At 35.2% G+C, this 27,337-nt stretch overlaps 1 protein-coding gene across 1 annotated transcript in view; it reads right to left on the bottom strand.

Annotated features, from left to right (window-relative positions):
* The window catches only part of MMP16 (matrix metallopeptidase 16), a 264,340-nt gene that overhangs the window by 27,068 nt on the left and 209,935 nt on the right, over window positions 1-27,337 (bottom strand). The window contains exon 7 of the mRNA XM_069466260.1: window positions 7,381-7,519. Within this exon, the coding sequence (XP_069322361.1) occupies window positions 7,381-7,519 (139 nt within the window). The remainder of the gene's footprint in view (window positions 1-7,380; window positions 7,520-27,337) is intronic.

The raw sequence follows: 27,337 nt of genomic DNA, 5'->3' as shown, positions 1-27,337 counted from the left end.
CACTTGAGCCCAGGAGTTTGAGGCTGCAGTGAACTATGATGATGCCACTGCACTCTAGCCTGGGCAATAGAGCGAGACTCCGTCCCAAAACAAAATAAAAACAAAAACAAAACCCCAAAAAGCAAACCAAAAAACTAAACAGTTTTATTGTGATATAATTGACATTTAATAAACAGCACATATTTAATGTGCATAATTTACTAAGTTTTGACATATGCATATACCTATCAAAGTAGTGACATAATCAAGATAACGAATAGTTCATCATCCTGAGAAGTTTCTCATGCTCCTCTGCACACCTTCCTGTCCAACTTCACCTGTCCCCAAGCAACCACTGAGGCACTTTCTATCACATAGATCAGTTTGCATTTTCTGGAATTTTATATGAATGCTACAATATAGTATATATTCTTGTTTTATCTGAATTCTTTCACTCAGCAAAATTATTTTAAGCTTCATCCATGTTGTAATGTGAATCAGTAGTTCATTCCTTTCTATTGTTGAGTAGTATTCCATTCTATGACTATACCACAGTTTATCCATTCACCTGCTAAGGATAACTGAATTGTTCCCACTTTTGTGTTATTACAAATACAGCTGTTTTGAATATTCATGCAGAAGCCTTAGATTAGACAAGTTTTCATTTTTCTTGGGAAAAATGCTTGAATACTTAGGAGTATAATGGCTAAATCATACAGTAGCTGTATGTTTAACTTTTATAGAAACTGCCAAACTGTTTTTTAGAAAGAGTGCACAATTTTATATTCCTATCAGCAGTGTATGAGAGTTACAGTTCCTTCACAAACCTGTCAATATTTGGTATAGTCAGTCTTTAATTTTAGCCATTCTAACAGGTATGGAGTTGTATCTCTTTGTGGTTTTATGTTACATTTCCCTCATGACTAATAAGGTTAAGCATCTTTTCATATGCTTATTTGCAATCCATATATCATCCTTGGTGAAGTATTTTTTCAAACCCTTTGCTCATTTTTATTGAGTTTCTCGATGGTTTTTTATTGAGTTTTGAGTGTTATCTATATATTATGAATACAAACACTTCATCATATATTTGGTTTTTTTATTCTCTTAAAAGTGGCTTTGAAGAGTAGAAATTTTTAATTTTGATGAAGTCCAATTTATCAATTTTTCTTTTATGGCTTGTGGTATTGGCATCACATCCAAGAAAGTTTTGCATAGACCAAAGTCACAAACATTTGTCTCCTATGTTTTTTCTAGAAGTTTTAGTTCTTACATTTAGGTTAGGACCATTTTAAGTTTTTTTTTTTTTTGAGACAGAGTCTCACTCTGTTGCCCAGGCTAGAGTGAGTGCCGTGGCGTCAGCCTAGCTCACAGCAACCTCAAACTCCTGAGCTCAAGCGATCCTCCTGCCTCAGCCTCCCGAGTAGCTGGGACTACAGGCATGCGCCACCATGCCCGGCTAATTTTTTCTATATATATTTTTAGCTGTCCATATAATTTCTTTCTATTTTTAGTAGAGATGGGGTCTCGCTCTTGCTCAGGCTGGTCTCGAACTCCTGAGCTCAAACGATCCGCCCACCTCGGCCTCCCAGAGTGCTAGGATTACAGGCGTGAGCCACCACGCCCGGCCATTTTAAGTTAATTTTTATATATGGTGCACTGTGTGGATTGGAACTTAATTTTTTGCATATAGATAGCCAGGGGTTCTGGCACCATTCGTTGAAAAGCCTTTTTGTCACTGAATTTCCTTTGTACCTTTGTCAAAAATTACTTGTCCATTTATGTTTTGAGTCTATTTCTGGACTCTTCTGTCCCAATGACCTATTTTTTTTTTCTATCTTTATGCCAATGCCACACTGTCTTGATTATTGTAGCTTTAGATAAGACTTGAAATCAGGTAGAGTTTTTTTAAGTGGTTTTATCTATTCTAGGTCTTTTAGATTTGCATATGAATTTTGAATCGGCTTGATCATTACTACAAAAAAGCCTGCAAGAATTTTGATTGGGATTCCACTGAATTAACAGATAAATCTGCTGCGATATGGCATTGTAATAATACTGAGTCCTCTGACCCACGAATAAGGCATACTTGTCCAGTTATTTAAGTCTTTCTTACTTTCATTTAGCAAAGTTTTGTACTTTTCAATGTACAAATCATACATTTTTTTTGTGGATTGATCTCTCAGTTTTTGATATTTTTGGATGCTATTGGAAATGGTTTTTAATTTTAAAATTACAGTTCCTAATTGTTCCTTGCTAGGATGAGATAGGAGACATTTCTCCATAGGTTTCTTGCTTTTCAGTGTGTCTTGTGACTTGAGGCACCGACTGTCATTGCTCTGGAATCGATTTCCACAGATATTTATTTAGCAAACAATTTTTGATCATAGACACAGTGTGTCCCTCCACGGCAAAGGAAAGGTTTGTTCACTGTCCAGTATAATAAAGAAAATGTTTCCTGTCAGGGAAAAATTTAGGCAGCCTTACTGCTCATTGCAGCAAATTTAGGTTAAGTTTGCAGTTCATTTCCTGCAATGAAACTGGTTACGTTTAAGGAGTCATCTGGCCCTGTTTGCATCAGATTTTGAGAATTGGGGTTCAGGGAACAAGTACAGTGGCTATATGCTGGCTAGTGCTTTTGTTTTTGTCCTTTTCTATGACTCAGAAATCTTGCATCTTCTGCCAGCAACCATGAACATGAGGCAGACTAAGTTGTTAGCTTGCGAATAGGGTAAAATCTCAGCCCTTTCCCACTTCTTGAAAATATATAAAAATACAATTAATTTTTTATAATGATCTTTCACCCTGCAACCTAGATAAACTCACTTATCAATTCTGGGAGCTTTTAATTAGTCTGTTCCTACACAGAAAATCATGTTGTCTGTGAATACAGTTTTCTTTCTTTCCTTCCAATATGGATGCTTTTTATTTACGATCCTACCTAAAACATCCATTAAAATGTTGAACTAACTTGATAAGAGTGGACATCTTGTTTTTTTCCTGATCTTATGGAGGATGCCACCAGATACGTGGATTTTACCTTGTTAGGTCAATATTTTTAGATCCCTATAAACATTCTTGAGCTTTGTTCTAAGACTGTTACTTGGAAACAATTTGATTGCTTCCGGTCTTTGAAGATTTGTTAGGCAAGACTTGAAAAGTACTCATTCTAGAATAATTACTTCCCACTAGTGAGGCAAGGCCCTTTTCAGTGCTCTATGCCAGAGCACCGAGAACAGGTGGCTGGGGAGAGCACGTCCTGTTAGCCCCCTGTGAGTACAGGGCACTCTTCCTTTTACTATTGTTGAATAATTCTTTCTCTAGATTGGAGTAGTTTTTTTATACACATAAGCTGATCAATACCCTCTCTGATACTTACAGGGGTCCATCTGCTAATCTCTGGGTGGGCCCTCACTCTTGCAGCTCTCTCCTCTGTAATACTCTGTCCCCTGCACTGCAGCCACGTTGTTTTCCCTGGACCTCAGCTCTGTCTCCTCAACTCAGAGTCTTCTAAGCTCTGCCTGGATTCCCCTACCTTGTGCCACTGCCCAGAAACTCTGTTGGGGCGATTTCAGGGCCTACTTCTCTTTGTTTCCTGACTTTCAGAGTTCACTGTCCTTTGTTTCTTGATGCCCAGTGTCTTCAAAATCACTCTTTTATATATTTTGCCTATTTTTTTATTTCAGAAGGAAAGATAAATCTTATCCTTATTATTATATCTTGATGAAAGCAGAAGCTACCTTTACTATAGTCTGATATACTGTACTTTAAAATACCAAAAAGCAAAACTATTAAGACTACACAATTGGTCACATATATACAGGACAAGTTGTTTATGTTTTTATAATTGATGTAGTGACAACTCCCACTTTATGATTTTGGGTGCATTATATGGGTGCATATACGATGTACATGCATGCATATAATTTTGCCCAAAGTTCAAACAAATATATAAATGATACCAAAATATGAATTTTTCATTGTGTATCTAGTGGCTTTACATTTTTCTTAAAATTTATAAAAGTTCAAATAGATATGCTATGTTTATATTACTAAGAACATAGTTATGCTTTATAACTAAACACTCATTTATACATATAGTTGAGTCTCCAACTTCAAATTTTTATGCAAAATGACAGCAAAGTTACTATCAAGTACCTTTAGGAAATACATGATTAAGTAAGTTTATATTCAAACATGGACTTTAGTTCAATAGGGAGAATAAAAGACAAGGCTAGTCAAGCATATTTATAAAGTAGAGATTAGAAGAAGAAAAAAAACACAAAGGAGGCTCTCTAAAGAGGAAGGGGAAAGACAAAGAGAAAGAAAAGGAAAGCAAAGGGGCTAAAGAAAAGAGCCAATATAAGAAGAGTGATGCATAAATCCACCAGCAATGGTCCAAGAGGGCTGGATTAGGCTGAGACCAACTTGTGTAGTAGGGCTGTGATTTCAAATGAGGGGCTGAGCTTCATTTTAGTTCATTCAGTAAAGCTTTGTTGAATGTTTACTATATTCTACGTATTCTTTCAGACAACAAACTATGATCATGGCCTGTTTTTGTACAGCCCATAATCTAAGAATCATTTTTACATTTTCAAAGGTTTAGATCCAAAATAAAACAAACCAAAACAACAAAGAAGGACATGTCATAGAGAACATATGGGCTGCAACGCCTAAACTATTTAAAATTTTGCCATTACAGAAAAAGTTTGTCAAACCCTGGTTTAAGATATTGGGGATAAAACAGTATAAAATTATAAAACAAAGAATACCTTGTCTTTATGGAGCTGATATACTAGTTGGGGTGTACAGATCAGCAATAAATATGTGAAATATGTAAAGTTTGTCAGAGGTATGCAGACAATCCAAACAGGGAAGGGGATCTGACTGCTAGCAAAGGAGTGTGGGTTGCTTCAGGGCTCACAGAGCTAAGTGGGGGTGACAGCTTGGGATGAGGAATAATGTGCTGATCTTGACTTTTTGACATGAAAAAGGCCATAAAGAGATGGTGTCAAGCAGAGACAGTGATTCTGATGGTGACTGTTGTGGTCAGGGTAGGGAAGAGGGTGGTTTCTCATCAGAAGGCCGGGGTGCTGGGGCTCTGACTTCTCTCCTGCCAGTGATGGGGTAGAGACTAGGGAAGAAGGTGGCCTTATTGTGAATACCCAGAGCTCTGGGTAAGCAATGCTTTCTTGAGCAGGAGGGCTGCATGTCCTAGCTGGGCTTTGAGAGGGTTTATCTGAAGATGGTAGTGAGAGTAAACCAGAGGTAGGAGGCACCAGAGCAGGGTCCTTAGAATGACAAAAATTTCTAAGAGCAGACATTTCCTGATGCTGACAATATATCAGAAGGGATCTCTGCCAGGCACAACATTCTAGAAGTTAAGCCTGGGACAAGAGACAAAGTTATTGCTGCTATTAGCATCATAGCATAAGAAATATCATACTGAGTCAAAAGATTTCTTTTATTAAAATGTTTCTTGAGCACATACTACGCATCTAGCACTGTTTTAGAAACTGAAAATGCTGGGATGTGCAAGAAAATATTAGGACGATCCATCTCTCATGAAATTTACATTCAAATGCTGTAGGTAATTTCAAATTTTTGCAAGAGCTGTGTGCCAGCTGGCAGGTACTACTTAAATAGGGTGGGCAGAGAGTGCCCTCCGAGGACATGCCTTTTATGCTGGGGATTGAAAGATGAACAGGAGCCAGCCATTCCACAAGTGGGGGAGGAGAGGCAAAGTGAATAAAAGTGAGAAGGCCCCGAGGCAGTAAAGAGCTGTCAGAACACTGATTTATGACTGTGGCAGTTTCTCCTCGGGCAGTTTTGTCACAGAGCACTATTGATCCCAGGATGTGACGGGGCCTCCTGGGCCAACACTCAAGCTAAAGACTACAGAGGAGCTTATCCTTCCCTTCTTGCCGTTGCTACTACTCATGGGACCAAAGAAGAGTAGGCGAGGAGAATTTGCCTCCAGCTATCCTGCCCTGAAGAGTCACAGCCTGTAGGTGGTACCCTTGCTTTGTCTGCAGGGTGCACTGCATGCCCACATCACTGTGCGATTACAGGTAGAAGGAGGGCGATAATACTAACACTAGTCATGCTAGCAGTGGCTACAGCTGGCATTTATCGAGGGCTTACATGTGCCAAGCAATTCATGTGTAGTAATTAACTTAGTCCTCAAAATAATCCTGAGATGGGGAATAACACAAACCCCATTTTTCAGGTGGAGAAATTGAGGCAAAGAGAATTGAGTAACTTGCCCAGTTCATTCAGCTAGTAGGTGTTCAAAATTGGCAGTGTGATCACGGAACTCTCATGTTCTCATAACTAATGTACCATATTGTCTTTTTCCTCAACAATCGTAAAGATGAAATAAGTTCCAGGTATACACTTTCATTTTATATAAGTAGTTCGAACCTCATTTAAAGTATTACAAGTGTTTCCCAAATCTCATCATCACCCTTATCATTGCTATGAATTCTTCTAGTTTGATCTTGAGAATAATTGCTTTTTTCTGGGTTAAGATGCCTTGTTTCCTGCCCGCAGCCTGTTCCTATTTATTTCTAGTCCTCTAAACTCTTGAGTAGTACGTTCTAACATACTCTTTGTACACTCTAGGTCTCCTCCGCTTCAGTTCAAATATGTGCCCTTCGCCATCCCCTCAGTTCTCCAACTCAACCTATTGTCCCTGTGTTTTCCCCCACAGATTTAAGATTTGTTGTGTTGAATATCAGCAAGTTTTGAGAATGAAATAACAGGCACTTTGACTAAGTTCACTTTACCAAGTAATCTCACTTTTGCATACCAGGCTGTTAGTAGGACTTGTGCAATTAAAATTTGTCACTCAGACAAATAAGGAACGATAAATCTCATGATACTGATACTTGGGTGCATTTTTCTACTCATAAGTTATGCTTGCCTTTATGAATGATTTCTTAGTTTATTGGAAACTATTTCCATAAGCTAAGTCAAGTAAAGTTTCAGAGATTGTATACTAAAGTAAGACGTGCAAGAGATCTCATTACATAAAAATAGCAAGCAACTCCAAATGCTCTCAAACAAACAAGCAAATAAACCAACTCTTAGGCAAAGGAAAACCAACTATTTATTTCTTTTATTTTTGGGTGCTTTTAAGCCAAATCTAAAAGTTCTAAGAGAACATAATGTCTCTTAAAGTTGATATGCAAATACTATATGAGAAAGCATAAATACAAATATAAAAATTATCTTTATTTTATGTCATTTATATCTCTATTCAACATACAATTTATTACATAAAATGCATTAGCTACTTAACCTCACTTAGTATTTTCCTATTCACCTCTGTGTGTGCTACAAGGCCCTGGACTAAATGACCAAAATACAGCATAGCCAGACAATGGAAAACATGCTTACCTTTAAAGAAGACAAAATTCCCATCACTGTTTTCATAAACTGCGTCGATACTAGGAGGCAAGCCCCGCCAGAAGTAAGTAATTTGCATGGGGTATCCATCCATCACCCTGTTGTTTCTCACTCGCCAAAACCATTGGTCCTGCAAAGCAAGCAAAAGCATCTTTCAACAAACATGTAGGCCTCCGCAGCATTTCACAGTGCAAGGGCTTGATGCTGTTAAAGCCAAGACAGTCTTGTTATCATTGTCTTACATCAAACTAGTCAGAGAAAGAGCTAAACAATGTTATTGCAACGATTACAAAAGTTTTTGCAGTTCCCCAATCTCTAAGTCATAGAGTGATTAAAAACATAATGTCAGCATACTTAATCTTGTCATTTTACGTTATCCCCACGGCTTTGTAGATAGAGGTAGCACAGACAAGCCCTGCTTGATCTGTGCATGTAAATCAGCTTCCTGAATATGAGAGCACTATGGCCACGCATGCATCCTAGCACCTCTAGACACGGGCAAGATCTCCACACCTATAATGCTGAGGATGAAACAGGGAGACCATGCCCCCAGTATGCCCACATTACACTTACTGTCCCCTGTAATTATTAGAACAATCTTTTACCAGCAAATGTATCTCGGTTTGGTTGATAACTTACACAGTCATCCTAAGTGAACAAACTTATGAAAATAAAATCACCACAGTGGATTCCAGGCACGGTTAATTGACTTTCTTATCTGCTCTTGTAACACCTTATACTTTACATAATCATAGCACAGGTCACTTTACATTAAAAGTGTCTATTTATTCTTATCGCTAGTGAATAACACATAACTTGGCCCATAGTAGGTGTTTATAAAGTTGTTTAATTAATAACTAACCCACACACAATGTGTTTTACCATAAATACTTACTAATGGCAAAAATACAAAAATGAAAACAAAAAACTATCAAAAAAGGCACATCTGATGACACTAAGTCATTTCCTATTGAAAATTTCATAATAAATTATACTATTCAAAGTGCTTTAACATTAAAAAAACTAGGCATAATTTAAAAATTGGTTTCCAATACAATTAAAATTTTACTTTATTTTAAATTTCTGTACATGCAAACGGTATTTCACTTGGAAGTTAAATATTTCTACTCTTTAGACAAGTAGGTACCACAAAAATGTCAGTTTTAATTCTTCTCTGCTTTCTTTCTTGCTCTCTTTCCTCAAATCTGATATTAATAACTGGGCTTTCTCGTGTTTTCTCGTGCTTTTGGCTGAGAATAAGTTAGGCTGACTAGATTTCCTAAGATTTATGGGTTATTCATATATTCATACACACACACAATATCTATTGAGGGTTCTTGGATATGGTAAAAATGAACCTTTTCCCAAACTATAGTAAATAAAGCCAAATATTAAAGTTTTCTTAAGAGCTTTTGAATAGTTGCCATTTGTTCTAGTTATCATGAATTGTCTTCTCTACCAACTAGTATCTGAATTAATGGCTGAGTTCATATCCTATTCTTGCTCTGTCCCCTAACAACTGTGTCACCTTAGTCAAGATACTAGTCACTGAGTTATTACAAACTAATATTTAATTCATCCTATGATTACTGTATTAAATATAAAGAACTTTCTGAGGACCTAGCACATATTAGCACCCAAACTTTTGGTTGTTATTTTTGTCAAAATTATATCAAAACTAGTTATCATTCTTTCGGGTTTATACTTCCAGTTTACAATTTTGTCTCTTGTTCATTGCTTCCTCTTCAGATTTCATGTGTATTATGACTCCAGCCATGTATCTCTTTCCCACCAAGATCTTCTTATGCTATTAACCTTTCCTGATAATTTTCATGGTCCCAGCTAGCCTGAATTAATAAATGTTTTGATCTGTATGCAGCAGATAAATTAAACTGATTTTAAAATACAAAGTTATTTCATGTAAGGATTGATCCAGGGAAATATATCTGGGCATGAAGATCAGAGGTTTACTACTAATAGCATATAAGCAGATGAGATTCTAATCATTCAAAAAACCCAGCATTTTTGTTTAGCTATAACAGGGGCTTTTAACTGGGTGTTAAAACCATGCCAAATCTCTAAATAAAATGTTCTTAAAATACTGTAACGTATACACCAAAATAATAAGTAAAAATCACTAAACACCTACTGGATTCTGATAAAGAACTAAGTGACCATGGTTAGATATGGAACAATGAAACACAAAGCTCTGTAAACTGAAGAACAGGAAAAAATCGGGTGAAAAATCCTGGACTATATTCCAATTTTTCTAAAAGAAGCACTTTGCAACTTTGCATTCCTATAATCTCACCACATATTGAAATAGGGCCAATGGGTCTTTGAGACAGATACATACTGCAGTCTGAAGATAGAAGTACCACCTCAACTTGCCATAGTAAGGGTAAAATGAAAGTTCTGCCTCAAGATAAGCATAGCCAATTGGCAAAAATTCAGAAGGTAATGTGAAATCATGGACAAATTGGACTATTTCTTGTCGACAGCAGCCTTGGCAGAGAGTCAGGGAAATTATAGATATTCAGGTTGTGCCTCTATTGAACTTATCCACAATTTCTCAGTTTAGCAGAAAGCAATGGTACAAAGACTTTAGAAAGCATTCTATCACAGAGGATGTGAACTCATAATGCAGTCACCATAGATTGCCATGTCTGAAATGGGGCTTGTGAACAATTCATAGAGAAAGGACATTCAAAATGATGTTTAAGTCTCTGCAGATTTTCCTTATGAGCGAGACCTTCTCTGATCACCCTCTCTAAAATTGAAGCCCCCTTACTCCACCCATATGGGTCTGCTTGTTCTCATAGCCTCTCTTTCCTGCTATATTTTTTTCATTGTATTTACCATTGTTTCATATAATACTTGTTTTACTAATTTATTGTTCATTCTTTCTCCACTAGAATATAAGCTCCACGATGGCAAGAATGTCTGTCTTTTGTTCACATATGGTTCCCGATTTCCAGAAAAGTGTCTTGTACATAGTAAACACTCAACAAATATTTCTTTATAGAAAACAAAATTTAAGGATAAAAGAGCAAAGTAAAAGTAAGTGATGCTTTTAGAAGCCAAAACTTTAAAATTAAATCTCAGGATTTTTTTTTTTTTCCCCTCTGTGGTCAAGATGTTTTCCTACATAAAAAATATAAAAGCTACACAGGGGTTACAAGAATATAAAAATTCTATTTGAATAGGCAGATGATTAGCACATATTCTGTTTTCTAGGAGAGCATGATATTTAAAGGTCTTTGAACCACAGAGGAAAAACACATTTGTTTTTACCTTTCTAAACAATGTAGGTTTTGTTTTGGCTTTAGATATGAAGAAAAAGAAAGACGAATAACCTCTACAGAGCTTTAAATATGCTGGCTGTCTGAATATTGCCTTTAGGCTCTTTTTTTTTTTTTTTTTTTTTCTACAGCCCTTATAAAAGTGGGTGAAAGGAAAAAGACTATACTAATAATAATCATAACTAGCACATCTGCAAAGTCAACTTATAAAAAAAAAATAGTCCCTTAGTATTACCAAATTGGAATTCCTACTTAAATACCAATATTTCACTTAAGATAGATGCATTTATGGTCTTTTCATGTAGCATGGAACCCAGACGGAACATTTTGTTCACAAAGATAAGTCCACATGATGTTTACCATGAAGCAATAACATACAGGAGAAATTCAGTTTGTTTTTCTTCTATTTTCTTTAAAATTCTGGCTTACACTGTTTGCTGAGAACTATACAGGAAAGTTCTGCTGTCTGAATATGAAGCGATATTATTGATCTACTACCAGTAGAGGTTGCTAATTTCGGGACTCTTAAACAACTAATTAGTAGAACTGATCTACTTTCACTGCTTTTCTGAAATACAACTTCATTTGTTTAACCAACAATTTCATCTAAATCTACAAATGTCTCCCATGCTTAAACCGAACATTTCTAGAAGTCACAAGTTGTTCTTCAAGCCCTGTCCTGGCCAGTCACCTTGACTTTCCTCTAGTCTTTCCCGTTTCTGAAATAGCACCTTAAATCCCTCTATTTCTTGCCATCATCACTGTCACCGTCTTAGTCCGAGCAGTCACTGACATGACTGCAATGCCGATGCAAAGCCTCTGATTTTCTTCCTACTGCATCCAGAATCGAAGTCAAACCCGGGCCCCCAGCTCCTCCATATCTCTGAGCAGTCTCTCTGGTGCTCATGGTGTTCTAGTTACAGAGGCTTCCTTCCTTTCAGCTGGACAGAGCAAAGGGCTTCTTCTTCCTCAAGACAACTCACAGGTGGTTTGCTCTACAGTAGTTCCCTCTTATCCGCGGTTTTGCTACCACAGTTTCAATTACTTGCGGTCAGCCACGATCCAAAAACAGGTGAGTACATTACAGTAAGATATTTTAAGAGCGAGAGCGAGCGAGAGAGAGACCACATTCATAAAACTTTTATTACAGCATATTGTTATAATTGTTCTATTTTATTACTGTTCATCTTTTAGGGTGACTAATTTATAAATTAAACTATCATATGTATGTATATATATAGGAGGAAACATAGTATATACAGGGTTCAGTAATATCTGCAGTTTCAGGCATCCACAGGGGGTTTTGGAACGTTTCCCCCACAAATGAGAGGACTACCGTACTTTGAATATTCTTCTCTTTTGCCACCATCTGAACCACAGATCATCCATTATAAATAGGATTAGTGCTCTTATAAAAGGTCCCAGAGAGCTTCCTCTCTCCTTCCACTGTGTGAGGACACAGCTGGAAAGTGCCTTCTACGAGGAAGTGGGCCCTCACCAGGCACGGAATCAGTCAATGCCTTGACTTGGACTGCCCAAGTAGTTTATGAACCACCTGGTTTAGGGTATTTTGCTACACCCTCCCAGATGAACTAAGACATCCTGTTAAAGTATTTCATACTAGTCTGTACTTTGATGTTATAGCACATATACAATCTGTTACTGTATTATCGTATTTGTGACTTAAACTGTTTAATACGAATATCAAACCTATTTATTAAGGTGGCATTCTAATCAAGGGAACTTACTAGCTGTGGGAAAAAGTTAGAAAAGCAATTTATGTCTATAAATACAGATTTGCTCACAAGAAATTACGTATTGTTTTTGTGGGCTTCTGCTGTGGTATGAAAAGTGTCTGGGGAATTTGGTATTGAAAATGAAACTGGTTCCTAAGAAGAAAAATCAGGTATGTAACAATACCAAAAGAAAGACAAAAATCATAGCAGCCATACACATAATAAGGGGAAAGGTAATTTATATGAATGCTTAAAAGGCAGAGAAAGAAAGGATGGCCTTCCACTCCGGAGTAGGCCTGCATTTGTTAACCCTCTTTTTATGCAGAATGAGACCTCTGAGGCACCCAGGTGAGTGTGCTCCACCCAGGGTCTATGCTGGTTGCCAGACTCATCAGGTGGTCTCACAGGTGACTGGAGTTTGGGAGGCAGTCCTTCATGGGTGACTACGTATATCTAGCGGAAAGTAGGAGCCAGCAATGACACAGATGTCTAAATGTTTACCCACTGCACTTTTGAAGAGGTGGTGAGAATAAGCAGGAAACTCCCATTGGGGTTAGTGAAAAGAAAAGTGTACTTTGGAGCAAGTGCTACTGAACAGCTATCACTTTCACCACTGAACTGACTCATCGCTTCACTTGTATTTCAGAAGCATGGAGAAAAAACAAATGATCAGAATTGCTTATAAGATATATTATTTAAACAGTTTTTAATACTACCATAAATCTCCCAATCACATTCATAATTACTGCACCTATTGGAATATAAATAGATGATGATGGCTAGCACCAAATGATTAGGTTAAATTTATTCATTTATAGGATATTTTATATAACTACTTTAACTCACCACCTAGTATTTCTAACAATTAAATATACCCAATAGAAATAGAATATTTAAACATATTACAGTAAAAAAAGTTAGCTTTTCTGAATAGCTCAAATTTAAAAGTGTGTTACCAGATTCTGTTGAAAAGGTAGTAAAGACATTTGTTCCTCAGAATGATAAGTAAAAGTAACCAACATAGGAAGTTTAAACTGTTTTGGATTTATAAGCAAGGCTACAACACCCCCTTTTCCTATAAATTAACCAATTATATAAAAACATGATTTGTGAGCAATAAATAAAAAATGTTTTTTTCCAAGAACAAATAAGGCCATTGGCCAATAAAAAGCTATGACAAAGAGAAAATACTTGTATCCCAGATCACAAAGGGTTAATTACTCTAATATATAAAGAACTCTTAAAAATCCAGAAAAAGCACAAAACTTTTAGAAAAATCAGTAAAAGACTCAAATAGACAGTTAACAGGAAAAAAAAAGTTTGTGAATGTAGAGAAAATGTAACACAAATGTATAACCTCACTCATAATAAATGAAATGCACACTGAAACTACTCTGAGATATCATGTCTTTGTTATCAGATTGCTTTGATCTTGTGGCTTGTTGAAATAAGTACCCTCACATATATTCCTGGTAAGAGTGCAAAATAGCATGATGCATACGGAGATCAATATGGTAACCTCTAATAGCATTACGTATATATTTGTCATTTCACCCAATAATTCCTTCTCTAGCAATCCACCCCAAATTAAGAGACATCCTCTCAAATAAAAAAAAAACAATAAAAAAATCATATAATTCAATACAATACAAATAAATTTTTACAAAGCTTTTCATTGTGGTGTCATTTGTGATCACAAAAGTATTCTATCTTCTGTGTAAAACAGCATCTGAAAAATCTGTATCTATATTACTATAGCAGTATAGATTTAGATATAAATATAGATAAAGTATAGATACTGCTTATGTTTTCCCAAAGAATTACTAAACAGATAACCCAGAAACTAATAAAAATGTTTATTTACTAATAAAAATGGGTGAAACATACTAATAAAAATGTGTGGAAATGTAGGAGAGACTTCTCTGAATATAGTTTCATATATATATGTTTTGAACCATGTGCATGTTTTATATATTTAAAAAATTAAATTCAAAGAAAAAAAGCATATTCTAAAAATAAATTCATGAATTGATCTGCATAACAAATTAAAAACATAACCACACAGAGAAAATAATTATTTCAAATGACTTTGGAACCCTGAACTCTTGATTGATTGTAAGTAGAAAATGGACTACACAAAAAAAGAACTGCAAATAAATATTGGTCTTCACTCGATCATTTATTGTTAAAAGTATTACTGGTATTATAAACTTGAAACTATTATAAAAGTAAATATGTTAATATTAGAACAAAGAGTTTCAGAGTAAAAGAGAAGTGATACAAGTAAGTTCTTGTTATATTTGGATTACAAATGTCAAATAATTCATGATTTAAACACATATGCACAAACACACTTCCTAATTTTGTTCACTCAAAGGACATAGAAGCCATAATACTCCAGTAACAAGTAACACATATAGCAGCCAGGTATTGGTTTATAAATATCACTCCATCTATTCCCATTAGAAGGAACCAAGGCTTCTTAGAGAATAGTTGATACTAGGCTCAAGACAGGCAAATTTCAAAGCAAGCCAGGGACAATTGTGACAACACAAGGAATTACTCAAGACTAATGGAAGCACACAAAAACATCAGAGAAGCTTAAATGAAGGGCTTCCTATAGGAAAATCTGGGAAAATTGGAAATCAAAAATAATAATGACTGCAGTTGGTTATGATATACTAAATAGATAAATTTAAGAGCTCAGAGAGATAATCGAGAGAGAGAGAGAGACAGAGAGAGAAACATTATTATCGCTACTGGAACTGGCTATTGTAGTAACTCCTTTTGTTGAACACTGGTAATCAAACAGAAAGAATTAACCATGGAAAAGACTTAGGCATTTGTGCTGCTTTTTTAGGAGACAAAAATGTAGTTCACCTCCAATTTACAAGAGTTAACTTTTAAAAGAATGTCTAATGTAGAAGAGAAAACAGAAATAGAAAAATTATTTTACAACACCCAGTGAAATAACTGGTTTAGGCAAGAACCATCACTGGATGTTAAATGCATTCCATCTATTATTGGGAAATAAGATATTTGCTTATTATTAAAAAACATCCCCCAAATTACTTGCTATTTAAAGAACAAAACAAAACTTTTTATATTGAAATAACTGTAGAGGCACATGCAGTTGTAAGAAATAACACAAAGAAATTCCTATACCCTTTCCCAAGTTTCTCTCCATGGTAACTCCTGCATAACTGCAGTACAGTATGAAAACCAGGAAATCGAGATTGACACAATCTACAAACCTCATTTAAATTTCACAAATTTCACGTGTACTTGTATTTATTTATGCTAATTTTAATATTAAAAATGTACTTTTATAATGCAGAGATATGTCAGTTGCCACCCTAACCAAGTGATCAAGCTTTAGATCAGTGATAATGGAAAACTTGATGTTATATACTCCTAATGTGATACAACATAGAATAACTAGGCATGTGAAGATCACAGAATCATCTATGATGTAGGAACATGTAGAAGTCACACCTGTTAAGCTAGAATCTAAATGAGCCTTCAGACTTAACTTCTTCAAGTTTATAGCAACAGAGAACTAACTTAAGAAAAGCAATCAAACACATCTAAAATGTGGGCCAGTTTACAAGACAACTGGCCTGATCTCAGCAAGGAGAAGAAAGGGGGGACGAAAAAGTTGGGGGGAAAGCTGTAAAGAATAGTCAGTTAAAAGATCTAAAGACACATTAGCAGCTGAATGCAATGCATGGATAGTCACTGGATCCTGGATTTAGAGATGGCATTTCGGGCTAACCACAATTTCCTTTCAAATGTTTCATCCAACACTTGCACATGAGCATTGTACTTGCACACACACACATATAAATATAAGCAAAACACTAATAGTTGTCAAATAGAGATGTTAAGTGTGCATATGTTTATTCTTGTAACTTTTCTGGACTCTTTGAAAATTGTCATAATAAAAAGTTAAAAAAATAAACATTAAAAATCTAGAAAATACATGGGTAATTACCTTACAATAAAATATTATTATATAATCTTTGCAAGTTATTTGTGATGGCTAAAAACTATTAGCTAGTGAATGGAAGTTTATTATTCCAATTACTAGCCATTTAAATTTGCTAATGTAAATAACACTGCAGCCAACATCTCTGTGATTTAAAAAAGAAACAAAAACATATTTTGTGGCATGTAATTAAGAGTAATATATACTTCATTTGACTGTCACATATGTGGGCTAGAAACATAAAATCACCTATTGTGATACTATGCAAATATATTATAAATTCATTAATTTCACACTAAATTTTGCTTTCAGATTTACTGTTTTTAAAGAATTGTAAAAGGTATTATAGTGTTTACAGATGGCAAGGAAGGACATTTACATTTAATTAAGTACATTGTTTTTTCAACATTGGGAAAAAAAAGTAAAATTATAACTTTAAGAAGAAAAAAGAACTATCTAACGGAGGCTTAATAGATGTGTTTGGCAAAGATAATACCATTCTGGGAAGCTTTCATTATCTTATCACAAGAGCTGACACAGGCTGGTTTTGGTATATAAATGTTAGGAGGAAACCTGTTCAAAGCAACCATTAGAATATACTTTTTCACTAAGACAGTCGTGAACGTCTGCAATGATTTTGCAGGCACGATTTTCAGGGCTCATCAATCCAAGATTGACCAGATGTAATTCTGGGAGAAATGATGCAGCAGCACATCTCAATAGGTCGAATCACTTTAACCACTGCCTGCATTTTTGAAAAATGTTCAAAATGCAGACTTATTACAGTAGAGGAAGTAACATTAACAAGTGATTCTTCTAAATCATTTCTAAATTCACAATTCTGAAATTTAATGTCATTAACCATTTTCAAGAAGAATCTGTCACAATGACAATGTGGATTTAGAATTGCAAACTATCTTAACAAGTAAAATGTATATTTCTGTTTCAGAGAAAAGGGGAGTTGACATTTTCAGAATATTTTGTTTACTAGTGACAAATTTATGTGACAACTTTTGTAGCCTCCAAATGTTCAAAACAATCCTTTGTTTTTAGATTAATTTGTATGAGAAAACGTGGACAGCAAAGGGTTAAGTGATGTGCTACAGATATGGATAATTTTTATTAAATAGTATGTATTAAATCCTAATACAGAGAATACTAATTTTTCAAATTTAAAAATTCATAATCATTCATGAATAATATAACATATAACAAATATTCATTTTTTGTCCAATTTCTTTACATAAATAATCATGAATGGTAAGGAGGTGTTGCTACACCGAAAGTGTGGTTCAGCCCTAGTCTGCAAAGACCGGAGGGGTAAGTAAAAGATGGATGTGTATTGACACTGTTGTCTTTTTAGGTTCTTATATCTTTTTTCCTGTTTCTCCTTAAATCTACTCTTGTTCAGAAACAACTTAGTGATGGTTGAAATGTAGAAAAGAACAATTTACTAAAAAGTCCATCATCGATACACTGCGTTTAGGACAAGAGTCACAGACTCCAGATAAGAATGCATTGCACATTACTACCGTATGATGTTTTGCTTTTTGTTTTCCTCCATTGAGAACTGAAGATCATGAATGCTGGCAGGGTGATCTAAATTTCAATTCACTCTCATACCATATATTTATATGTGTTGCAAACATGTAACAGGTTTCATTCCTTCCATTGCTCTAGCGTTCTGGATGCAAAAATATTTAAGAGCGTATATTCAGTCTAGAGAGGAGGAGTGAGGCAAACAACTCATTTCAAATGCTGTGTAAAATGCTATTATTGCCGCCTCTATAAAATGGGAACTACCCTATAGTGAATACAATGAACTGGAAAACCGCTGTATCATTAGCACACCTATCAAGAATTACCATCCCTTTATTTTTTAACTGAAGGAAGATGTCTCATACACAATAAAATCTATGTTCTTGCTGAATAAAGCATAAGGCTATTTTACCCAAGGTACTTAGGGCAGTGCATTCAACTTAGTTTTTTAACCACCCAATCTAAAGTTGTCTCCTCAATCTTTTTCTATCTAAGCATCATGCTTTATTTCCCTCATAATACCTATTGCCCTCTGAATTTACCTTGTTTATTTGTTCATTTCTTTCTCCTCAGAGCATACACCTCATCAGTCTTATTAAAACATGACCCTTGAGCCCTGGAACAGCACTATTTGTGGAATGAATGTTCAAAGATAGGAAGAGAAAAACGGAGATAGTGAGAGAGAGACCAGCAAATCCATTGCTTGACCTGGAATTTATAGAAACTAGGTAGTCAATATTGCGTTTGGGCATCCTCACTGAAGCTCTTCCTAGGTCCTCTTTCCTGCTCCTCTTGTCCTAAGTTTGCCAGCCTACTTAGACCACTGGAAGGAAATTATACACCTGCCTGTGTGATACTGACATGTTATACTCTGTCCTGGATCATCATTATCATTCTTTGCTTTCTTGGTTTCTTTTTTTTTTTTCAAAGACCCAATTCAGCTCCACCTTCGACAAGAATACTTACTTGCAATTCTACTTCTTGTTCTCTAAAATCTCTTTCTGCCTTAGCTGACCCGGCTGCTTGTTCCCAAGCATCTGGTAGCTCGTGTAATAGTGGCCAATGTGCCATGACACAGGCATGCTGGGGAGGGTGGGAAAGGGAGATGTGTCATGATATGACATAGGAAGAATCAAAGGGTTGAGCTAGAGCTAGGGAGTATATTTTCAGCTTGGTCTTCAATCGGACACATTCTTTATCCAAAGACCTCACCATACCACACAAGAAGAAATTCACAGGGCTAAAAGAAGGGCAGGTGGCCAGCAATAAGAATAATATATTGAACAGAAATAAAGAGCTATCAATAAACTCAACTTAAAAGTCTCTGAGCAAGTTCAGAAGCCTAAAGGGGAGGGAGGCAGAGAGAGAGGTGCCCAGGAGAGATTGGGCCATAGGGAGAGACTTTTTTATTTTTTCCTTTCAAAGGGACACAAACTTGTCAACAACTTAAGTATTCCTGTGGAATCACAGATTTGCTCCTACGAGATGGGGCAGAGAATTCCCAAGAAATTACACAGCAAAAAAACCCTGAAAGATCCCTAAGTGACTTTGTTTCAGAGTTCAGGAGCAGTTGTTGCCATAACAGGAGAGACTAATCCTCATTACCATTACTTAATTGCTTTATGCTAATGTGCTCTTGAAAACATTCCTTCTGTTGCCACTGTTGGACTGTGGTTTATTTACTTAAATACAGAGTTCAAAAGGTAACTGTCCTTCTTTACACTCAAAGTCCTCCACAAACAACTTGGTGTACAGTACGATGGTGATGAAGTTCTAAGGCAGCCCTGAGGGAAGTCAGATGATTGCAATCATTAGATAATGGAAAGCACCCTGCTACTGGTTCATTTCTTTTTTTGAGACAGAGTCTCACTCTGTTGCCAGGGCTAGAGTGCCATGGCGTCAGCCTAGCTCACAGCAACCTCAAACTCCTGGGCTCAAGCGATCCTTCTGCCTCAGCCTCCCAAGTAGCTGGGACTATAGGCATGCACCATGCATTAACCATGCCTGGCTAATTTTTCTATATGTATTTTAGCTGTCCATATAATTTCTTTCTATTTTTAGTAGAGACAGGGTCTCGCTCTTGCTCAGGCTGGTCTCAAACTCCTGAGCTCAAACGATCCGCCTGCCTCGGCCTCCCAGAGTGCTAGGATTACAGGCGTGAGCCACCGCGCCTGGCCTCATTTCTATCAGGTGAAACAAACAGGCTTTATCCACTCTCTGCTCACTGTTCAAGAAAAAAATAGAGAAACTACTGAAAAATAAAAATAAATCATTAAGTTTCTTAATCGTTCAGCCAAATGATGAAGCCTTGAGCAATTACATTGACGTGATCAAATAATTTTTGGAAATTATTCTGAGCAACTAGGAATCCAAAGACAGAAGATAAATTAAATAAAAGTGGTGCATAATATTTGAAGCTTTGTGAATATATAGAAGCTGAACATAGTACCAGAGTCATTTCGGCATAAAATAGATGATATAAGTCTCTTTCACTTGGCTGGAAGAGTCATAAAGTAAGAGAAATTTCAGAAGTCTCTAAAGGTGAGGAAGATCATGTTGTCTGGGCTTTCAAAGGAAGACTTTAAGGAAGTTATAGAAAAGGCACTTAACACACGTCACACACAAAGAAAGCATTATTCTGTGCTTCATCAGGCTAAGAGTGATGGTGAGAAGGAGAGGACAGTTTTAAATAAGTTTTGATGACTAGGAGGAGTTCAAGCAGCATGTTCTAAGAGGGTGCAGTGGTAACTAACAGGAAAGAGTGGCAATTCTAGAGGCAACTGCACACGTTGTGATATGAAATAGAAAGGCAGCAGCTTGATGGGCTACCGAACAATAGGATCAATAAAGTAGAATGTATCTAAGAAAATGGGAAATGAAGGACTAAAAGGAGGAAATGAAGTAAAAATACACGTAGAATTAGAAGAGTCTGACAGGCCGTGTAGCGTTGTGTTATGTCTAAGGGGTGATGTTCACTTGAGTTAGTAAAGAAGGCAGTAAGGATTTCAGGAGGGAAGTTCTTTACTGCAGTGACTGGAGAAAAGAATGCACTTGAGTTAGGTAAAGGAGCAAGTGCTAAATAATCAAACTCACACATCCCAGAGTGAGCATGCTAAGTAGAACAAAACAATTTTGCAGATAATAAAAAATCAGTCAAATTAGGATCCAAGCGTTAGAAAAGGTGGGTTTGTGCAACGCAGTTATATAGGTAGGAAGATTCCTTCTTGCTCAATTACATTTATTTCAGATGGTAAACTATACTCATTTACAGCCTTTATGTTGGAGTGTTGGAGGATACAGTTGAAAGTTCCAATGTAATTGAGAATATGTAATCCTGCCTGTATTTCTTCACGAGGAGTCAAATGCACATGGAAGTGAGGACAGGAAACCAACTCATTTAGTTGAACAAATGAATTTTTCTTCCCATCTTCACTTATATCGAAAGGAAGATATATTCCCATTTTTTTGAAGAGTTTCAGAATTTTTCAACTTCTCTTGATTTTAATTGTGGGGTAAAACAGAAGTTGCAATTGTAATTAGTTTATAGATATCATGAATATAGATGAATCTTACATTATGTCACACATCTACTCCTGAAAAGTTGGTTATTGATTATTGTGTAAAGTAAATACTATTTCAATTGAACTAAAAGGGACTGATATTTAAAGCAATGATATTAAAGAAATGAATCACTTTAATTTTATAATGACTCTTTCTATGCAAAATTAAACAATACAAAAACCATTTTGTACTGCAATGATGTTTGTAATGTTAGACAGGGCTCAGGGTTTTTTTGTTAGTTTGTTTGTTTTTGGACCAAGCTACATTTAGGCCATTATTTTCAGAAGAGAAAATTGAGTGAGTTATCTTGTGCATAAAGTGAGTGAGTTGGTGATACAGGGTCTATCCAGCTCGGCTTTTCTCTGAGTGGTGCTCAAATTCATTAGCAAAAATTATTAATTATTTGACAACTTAAAAAACTCCTTTTATATTACTGATTACAACTCGAAATGCATCTACATCATATATATTTTAGAGAGTTTTACAAATTTATATTATTTTATTCAATTCTATTCAATTCCAAAATTGAAGTTGAACAATGAAAAAAAAAATAAAAAAGGACCTGGGTAATATTGAAATACCTTTAGTGGTATGAATATGTCTCGTGTGAACCAATTTATACAAAGTTAACGTTGTTACTAAATAGCATTTTCATTGATACAAGCATATATATCTGAGTTCAATCTGCCAAGCTAGACTATCAAAAGTAATCAATATTGTGTCTGGAAAATCTTGGAAATAGGAAAGCCTTTTCTTCTTCTTTCCTATTGATCTTCCAAAATGCATTCTTCACTTACAGTAACTTCATTTTGGGGCTCAGTGAACATTATTTATTTTCATAGCTGTTTTTTGCAGGTTTTTTTTTCAAGATTAGTAGTAAACAATCATTATAATTAAACATGACAGTCATTTGTATAATTAAAAAGTCAGATTTTTTTCTATTGTCTGTGACCAATAAAGAATATAGATCACCTATTGCTTTGGAATATTTTAATACCAACACTCATTCTTGGTGAATAATTTTTTAATACAAGACCAATAATACCTACTATTTCCCCAAAATCTTTACAGATTTTTCTTCCTTAATCAGGTACTGTCGTAACTATTTCTTACTAGTCAGAAATAGTAGAAATTGTGACTGTGAACACAAAACACGTCAAGGGAACAGAGGCTAATGTTCTTCAATTTAATAGCTTTCTGTGTATTGTTCTGGTTCAGTTCTTCCCAGTGTAGAGTGTTACACCATTACCTCCAAAGCCACGAGGGGAGAAAAGTATTTCAGCCTGTGCTGAAGGAAAAACAAATGAGAAAACGGGGTGGTAGAAATATGACTAATTCATTTATACACACACACACACACACACACACACACACACTAGAGGAGCTCTCTCACCACATATCTCAACCCTTAGCTTCCATCACATTACCCTGTTTAATTTTGACCTTTGTATGTTTTGATGCCTTAACTAATTATGTACATTTATTTGATATTTTGTTGTCCTCTGCTTTTGTCAAATAAAGCTTGTTGTAGGTGAAGGATTTTGTGGTGCTCATTGTGGTATCCCCAGATCCTAAAAGGCTGCTAGGCAAAGGCAGACACCTAATAAATATATATTACATGAATAAATCAATGAATGCATTAAACAAGAAATGGAGATTAAAGTTATTCACATTGGAAATATACATTTTTGAAACCGAAAGGCATTTTTTAAAATAAAAAAATACATTTTTCTCTTTCCCAATTTGATCTTTGCCATTAATAGCTACCAAATCTTATATCCCAAATGTAGTGACCACAAAGTTATACACTGTACCTTTAAGTTTACCTTTATGAAAGTTAAATAAAAAGTTAGCCTATCATAGATGAGACTGACCATCCAAAGCAGTAAGCCACTCAAGTGATGGTGGTTCTCTCTTGATGAGACTGAGGATGCATACAAATCTACTGAAGAAGGACAAAGGTATTTAAGTGTCAGGTTCTAAATATTCTGAAGAAATCCAGAATGATGGAGGTTTTAAAATGGGCAATTTAGACTGTACATTGTTTAGGAAAAAATGTACAAAAAGCAGATTTTGGTCAGTAGGACTTTAGTGCTACCCAGAAGAATGTATGTCCTGAAAACTTAACATATGTAACGACGTACGACTTCAATTGTGTGCTAGCAGTAACATTGGGAGGGTCAGGCTATTGAAAAATGATGTCTCTAGGGATGCCATTAAGATTGTCTAACTGCTTCAGAGGCAACCTTCTGATTATAATATAGCTTATCATGCAGAATCTTCTTGAGCATAAATAATTCATAATTTTGTAATAATTATAATTCTCACTATAAATTGATCGTTGCCATTTTAGCTCATGCATCAACCAGTTGATTTCGTGATTTTGGTTTGTTGACTGATTCCTTTTAAGCCTGAATCACTGAGGCAGCCTTGCCCATAAACCCAAAGAGTAGATCTTGAAACACTGTGATTCCAACTACTGAATAAGAGATAGCTGGACTCCTTCCTGGCCATTTTTAACATCTTAAGGTATAAAGCAATTTTGATTTACATTACATTAATGTTCTTTCGCATCTAGACTTTGGTGGTTCTTTTTACTTCTTTATAAATAAAATTTAATACAAATGTCTTTTAAAAAGTTAAGAAAATAATCACACAAAAAATTGTTGACATTTTAAAATAACCCCCAAGTAGCAAAGGAGATCATTTTAGGCCTTACCTGGATAGGCAGATTAGAAATGCTCAGGTGTTATGCCTTGTTTCATGAGTGTCTGTGTTACAGTCGAACATAAAACACAGCCTTAAATGGTATTTTCCCCCTTTATTTTCATGTATATACTAGCAATTTCAATGACACTATAAATGTTTCATGTTTGAAATGCATAATTAAAGAACTTTAAAAAAACAATCTCTACATGGCATATCAGAATTGGCCCAAAACCCACATTGAATTCTCACATTAATATGAAGTGCCCTAACGTTTATTCAGTATAAGGCAAGTCTGTCTTGGGGTTTGACCAGGGTGGAGTGTATTACTGGAAATAACAGAAAGAACTCTTTATTTCACATATAACATAAACACATATTGTGGGTTTTGGGGGAAGTACGATAGTGTATTTTTAATGTGGGATAATTATATTCATTTCTTTTTTTCCCAAACATGCTTTAGCTCTAAAATAACTTATTCTATGGTGATTTCTTCTACAGAAACCAACAGAATCCTACAATATAACAGAAAAATGCTAGATAACCATGGATTCTACTGACAAATATTATTACTATCAAATTAATTTACTGAGATCATTTTTGGGTCAATGGTAATTTGTAGATTGATTTATAAAGAAATTCACTATAATTATCTGAAATTATTGATAGAAGTCAGAAGAGTGAAACAAACACAATTGACTAATAATATTGTTAACCAATTTTTTAATTAACATTTTTAATGCCATATACAATGGGCTATTGCTTCATTTCAAAAATAATTTACTGACCAAAATTGTAAAACATAAGGTACACAAAGGAAATAGTACATTTCTCCCTTGTACTATGTTCTGACCATTTTTTAGTTTATGATGCACACATCCAGGGCTGAAAAGCCTCTTTATTTTTATAATTTATTTTGCAAAATATTTTTGATACTGCAATACACAGATCTCAAGGAAATGAAAGAGGCAGATGTACACCAGCAACACACCTCAGAAGAGGTTATGTCTTTGTTTCCTCCACCTAACACTTCAAAAACATAATTTCAAACTGAAATGTCAGCAGTAGGAAAGTTTGTCCAGTTTCTTTCCAGGTCTCATGAAAAACTGTTAGTCCCTTGTACTGCAGTTAATAGGTTTTACTTGGTGTGTTATGCAAAACCTCTCTATGCGCCAACATGAAAAACGCCTTTAAAGGAATGTCAGCAGCTTCAGAAACTGCTTGTCAAAAGGATTTCAGTTTTTTTTCTTTGGCCTTCCTAACCACTTTCAAAGGCTTATTTCATTCATGGTACTTTCCATATTATTAATGCATATAGCTTGCAACTGTAATTCAGGGTGGGCCACATAGTTACAAAATTATAGACAGGGTTGATTAGGTATAAAAATAAAAAGCACAGCTCCACAGATTTTACAGTACATTAATATTTTACTACTGGCAATGCTTAGTGGTACGGAGGAAAAGAAGGCAACAATTTGCTAAAAGGCATTTTTAAAAAACTCTATTAATTTTGTCTTGAAAATTGACTTAAATTTTTGTAAGTTGATTATTATTATAACTACAGATAGACTAAAATGTCCAGAGGGATATATTTTTTTTTTAATTTCTTTTTTCCACTAGCAACCTAAATCAAAATGGAATACTGATTAAGAGCCTTAGGTTCTGGTTTTGACTCTGGCCTCTACTTTGGTCTTCTATGCACTGGGGCAAGTTGACTACCTCTTAGGCCTTAGTTCTCCATACAATGGAGAAAGGATATCTGAATGCCTCTTTCAGCTTAGGCATAAAGTTATACGGAAAATGGGGGAGTTGATAAGTTTCTAACTCTGCTAAAACTTACTAGAAAATTCACAAGGTGCACCCATCCTATTTATAAATATTTGAAAGATGAACAACACTTGATTAACTAATGAATATTGTTTTATAAGGTGATTTTTCTGCTCTCATAAATAGGAGACTTTCAACTGAGTACAGCTCTTAAACTTGACTCTATGCCTGATTATCTAATGATCTTATGACAATATAAGGGTGTCCCTGAAAGTATCTTCCTGAATAACCTTGTCAAGTTATTAGCTGAACATTCAAATGACTTCCCTAGAATTCATTCATTTCATAAATAACTATTTTCCATCTCCAAAAGCTAGGTGCTATGCTAGGCATTGGAAATGGAGGGGTGAATAAGAGAGTGGTATAAGAAAGCCAACTGGAATTTGTTCGAACTTAAAGCAAATAGCAACTTTTTACTGTTTGCACATCATAAGGTTTTGAAACACTAAATAATGCTATTTCTGAAATACTGGTAAAGGAAAAAATAGTCAAAATATCTGTTTACATTGTTATACAACATTCCTTGTATATAATTCCTTATTCACAGTCTAAAATCCAGACAGCTTGAAAAAAGAAAGTTGTTTCTTGATTTCAGTACACACTTACTTGGCAAACAACATGACATGAATTATGTGAGGATTTAGAGACTGCTTACTCAGGTTATTGAGAATTCTAAATTTCACTTAAGAAATATTAATGGGTTTGATTATGTTTGCTTCCCTAGATCCTATTGGGGTATTATGAAAGGAATGTTTATGACATTGAATACTATGCTGAAATTAAAAAAAAATTTTTTTTTTTGAAATAAAAACTGGCTGACTTCAAGAGTTTTAGATATTAGATTTGTGGATCTGGGATCATCTCTTTAAAAATAGTTGTAGAAAACTTTAAAAAAAGTTTTTTACTCGGTTACATCATCTTAAAATAAAATTAGCACTTCAGTATCCCTATTTCAAATTCAAATGCTGATGGCAATGGCATTATTTTGAACAAAATTGAGGATTTCATTTCCTACTTCCTTGATTCTTCAAAGGATCATCGCCATTTTTGTTTTTTGTCTTTTGGTGTTTTAAAAATAAGCAAGAGAAATTAAAAAAAAAAAAAAAAAGAAATTTGAGTTCTCGGTCTTTCTTCTGAGGCCTTAGGTACATAATTTACTACCAGACTGAGTGTTAAGTCCAGAGACAGCCCCTGTCAGGAAGATTGATTAGAGGCCTTCCCAATAGGCCATGTGGAGACTGATGGAATTCATAAAATATGCAACACTCATGTGAAAGTCACACCCTCTT

Source organism: Eulemur rufifrons, chromosome 3 (genome assembly GCF_041146395.1).
Source record: "Eulemur rufifrons isolate Redbay chromosome 3, OSU_ERuf_1, whole genome shotgun sequence".
Lineage (NCBI taxonomy): Eukaryota > Metazoa > Chordata > Mammalia > Primates > Lemuridae > Eulemur > Eulemur rufifrons.
The sequence above is the reverse complement of the archived record's forward strand: the minus strand, read 5'-3'. Positions and strand labels throughout refer to the sequence as shown.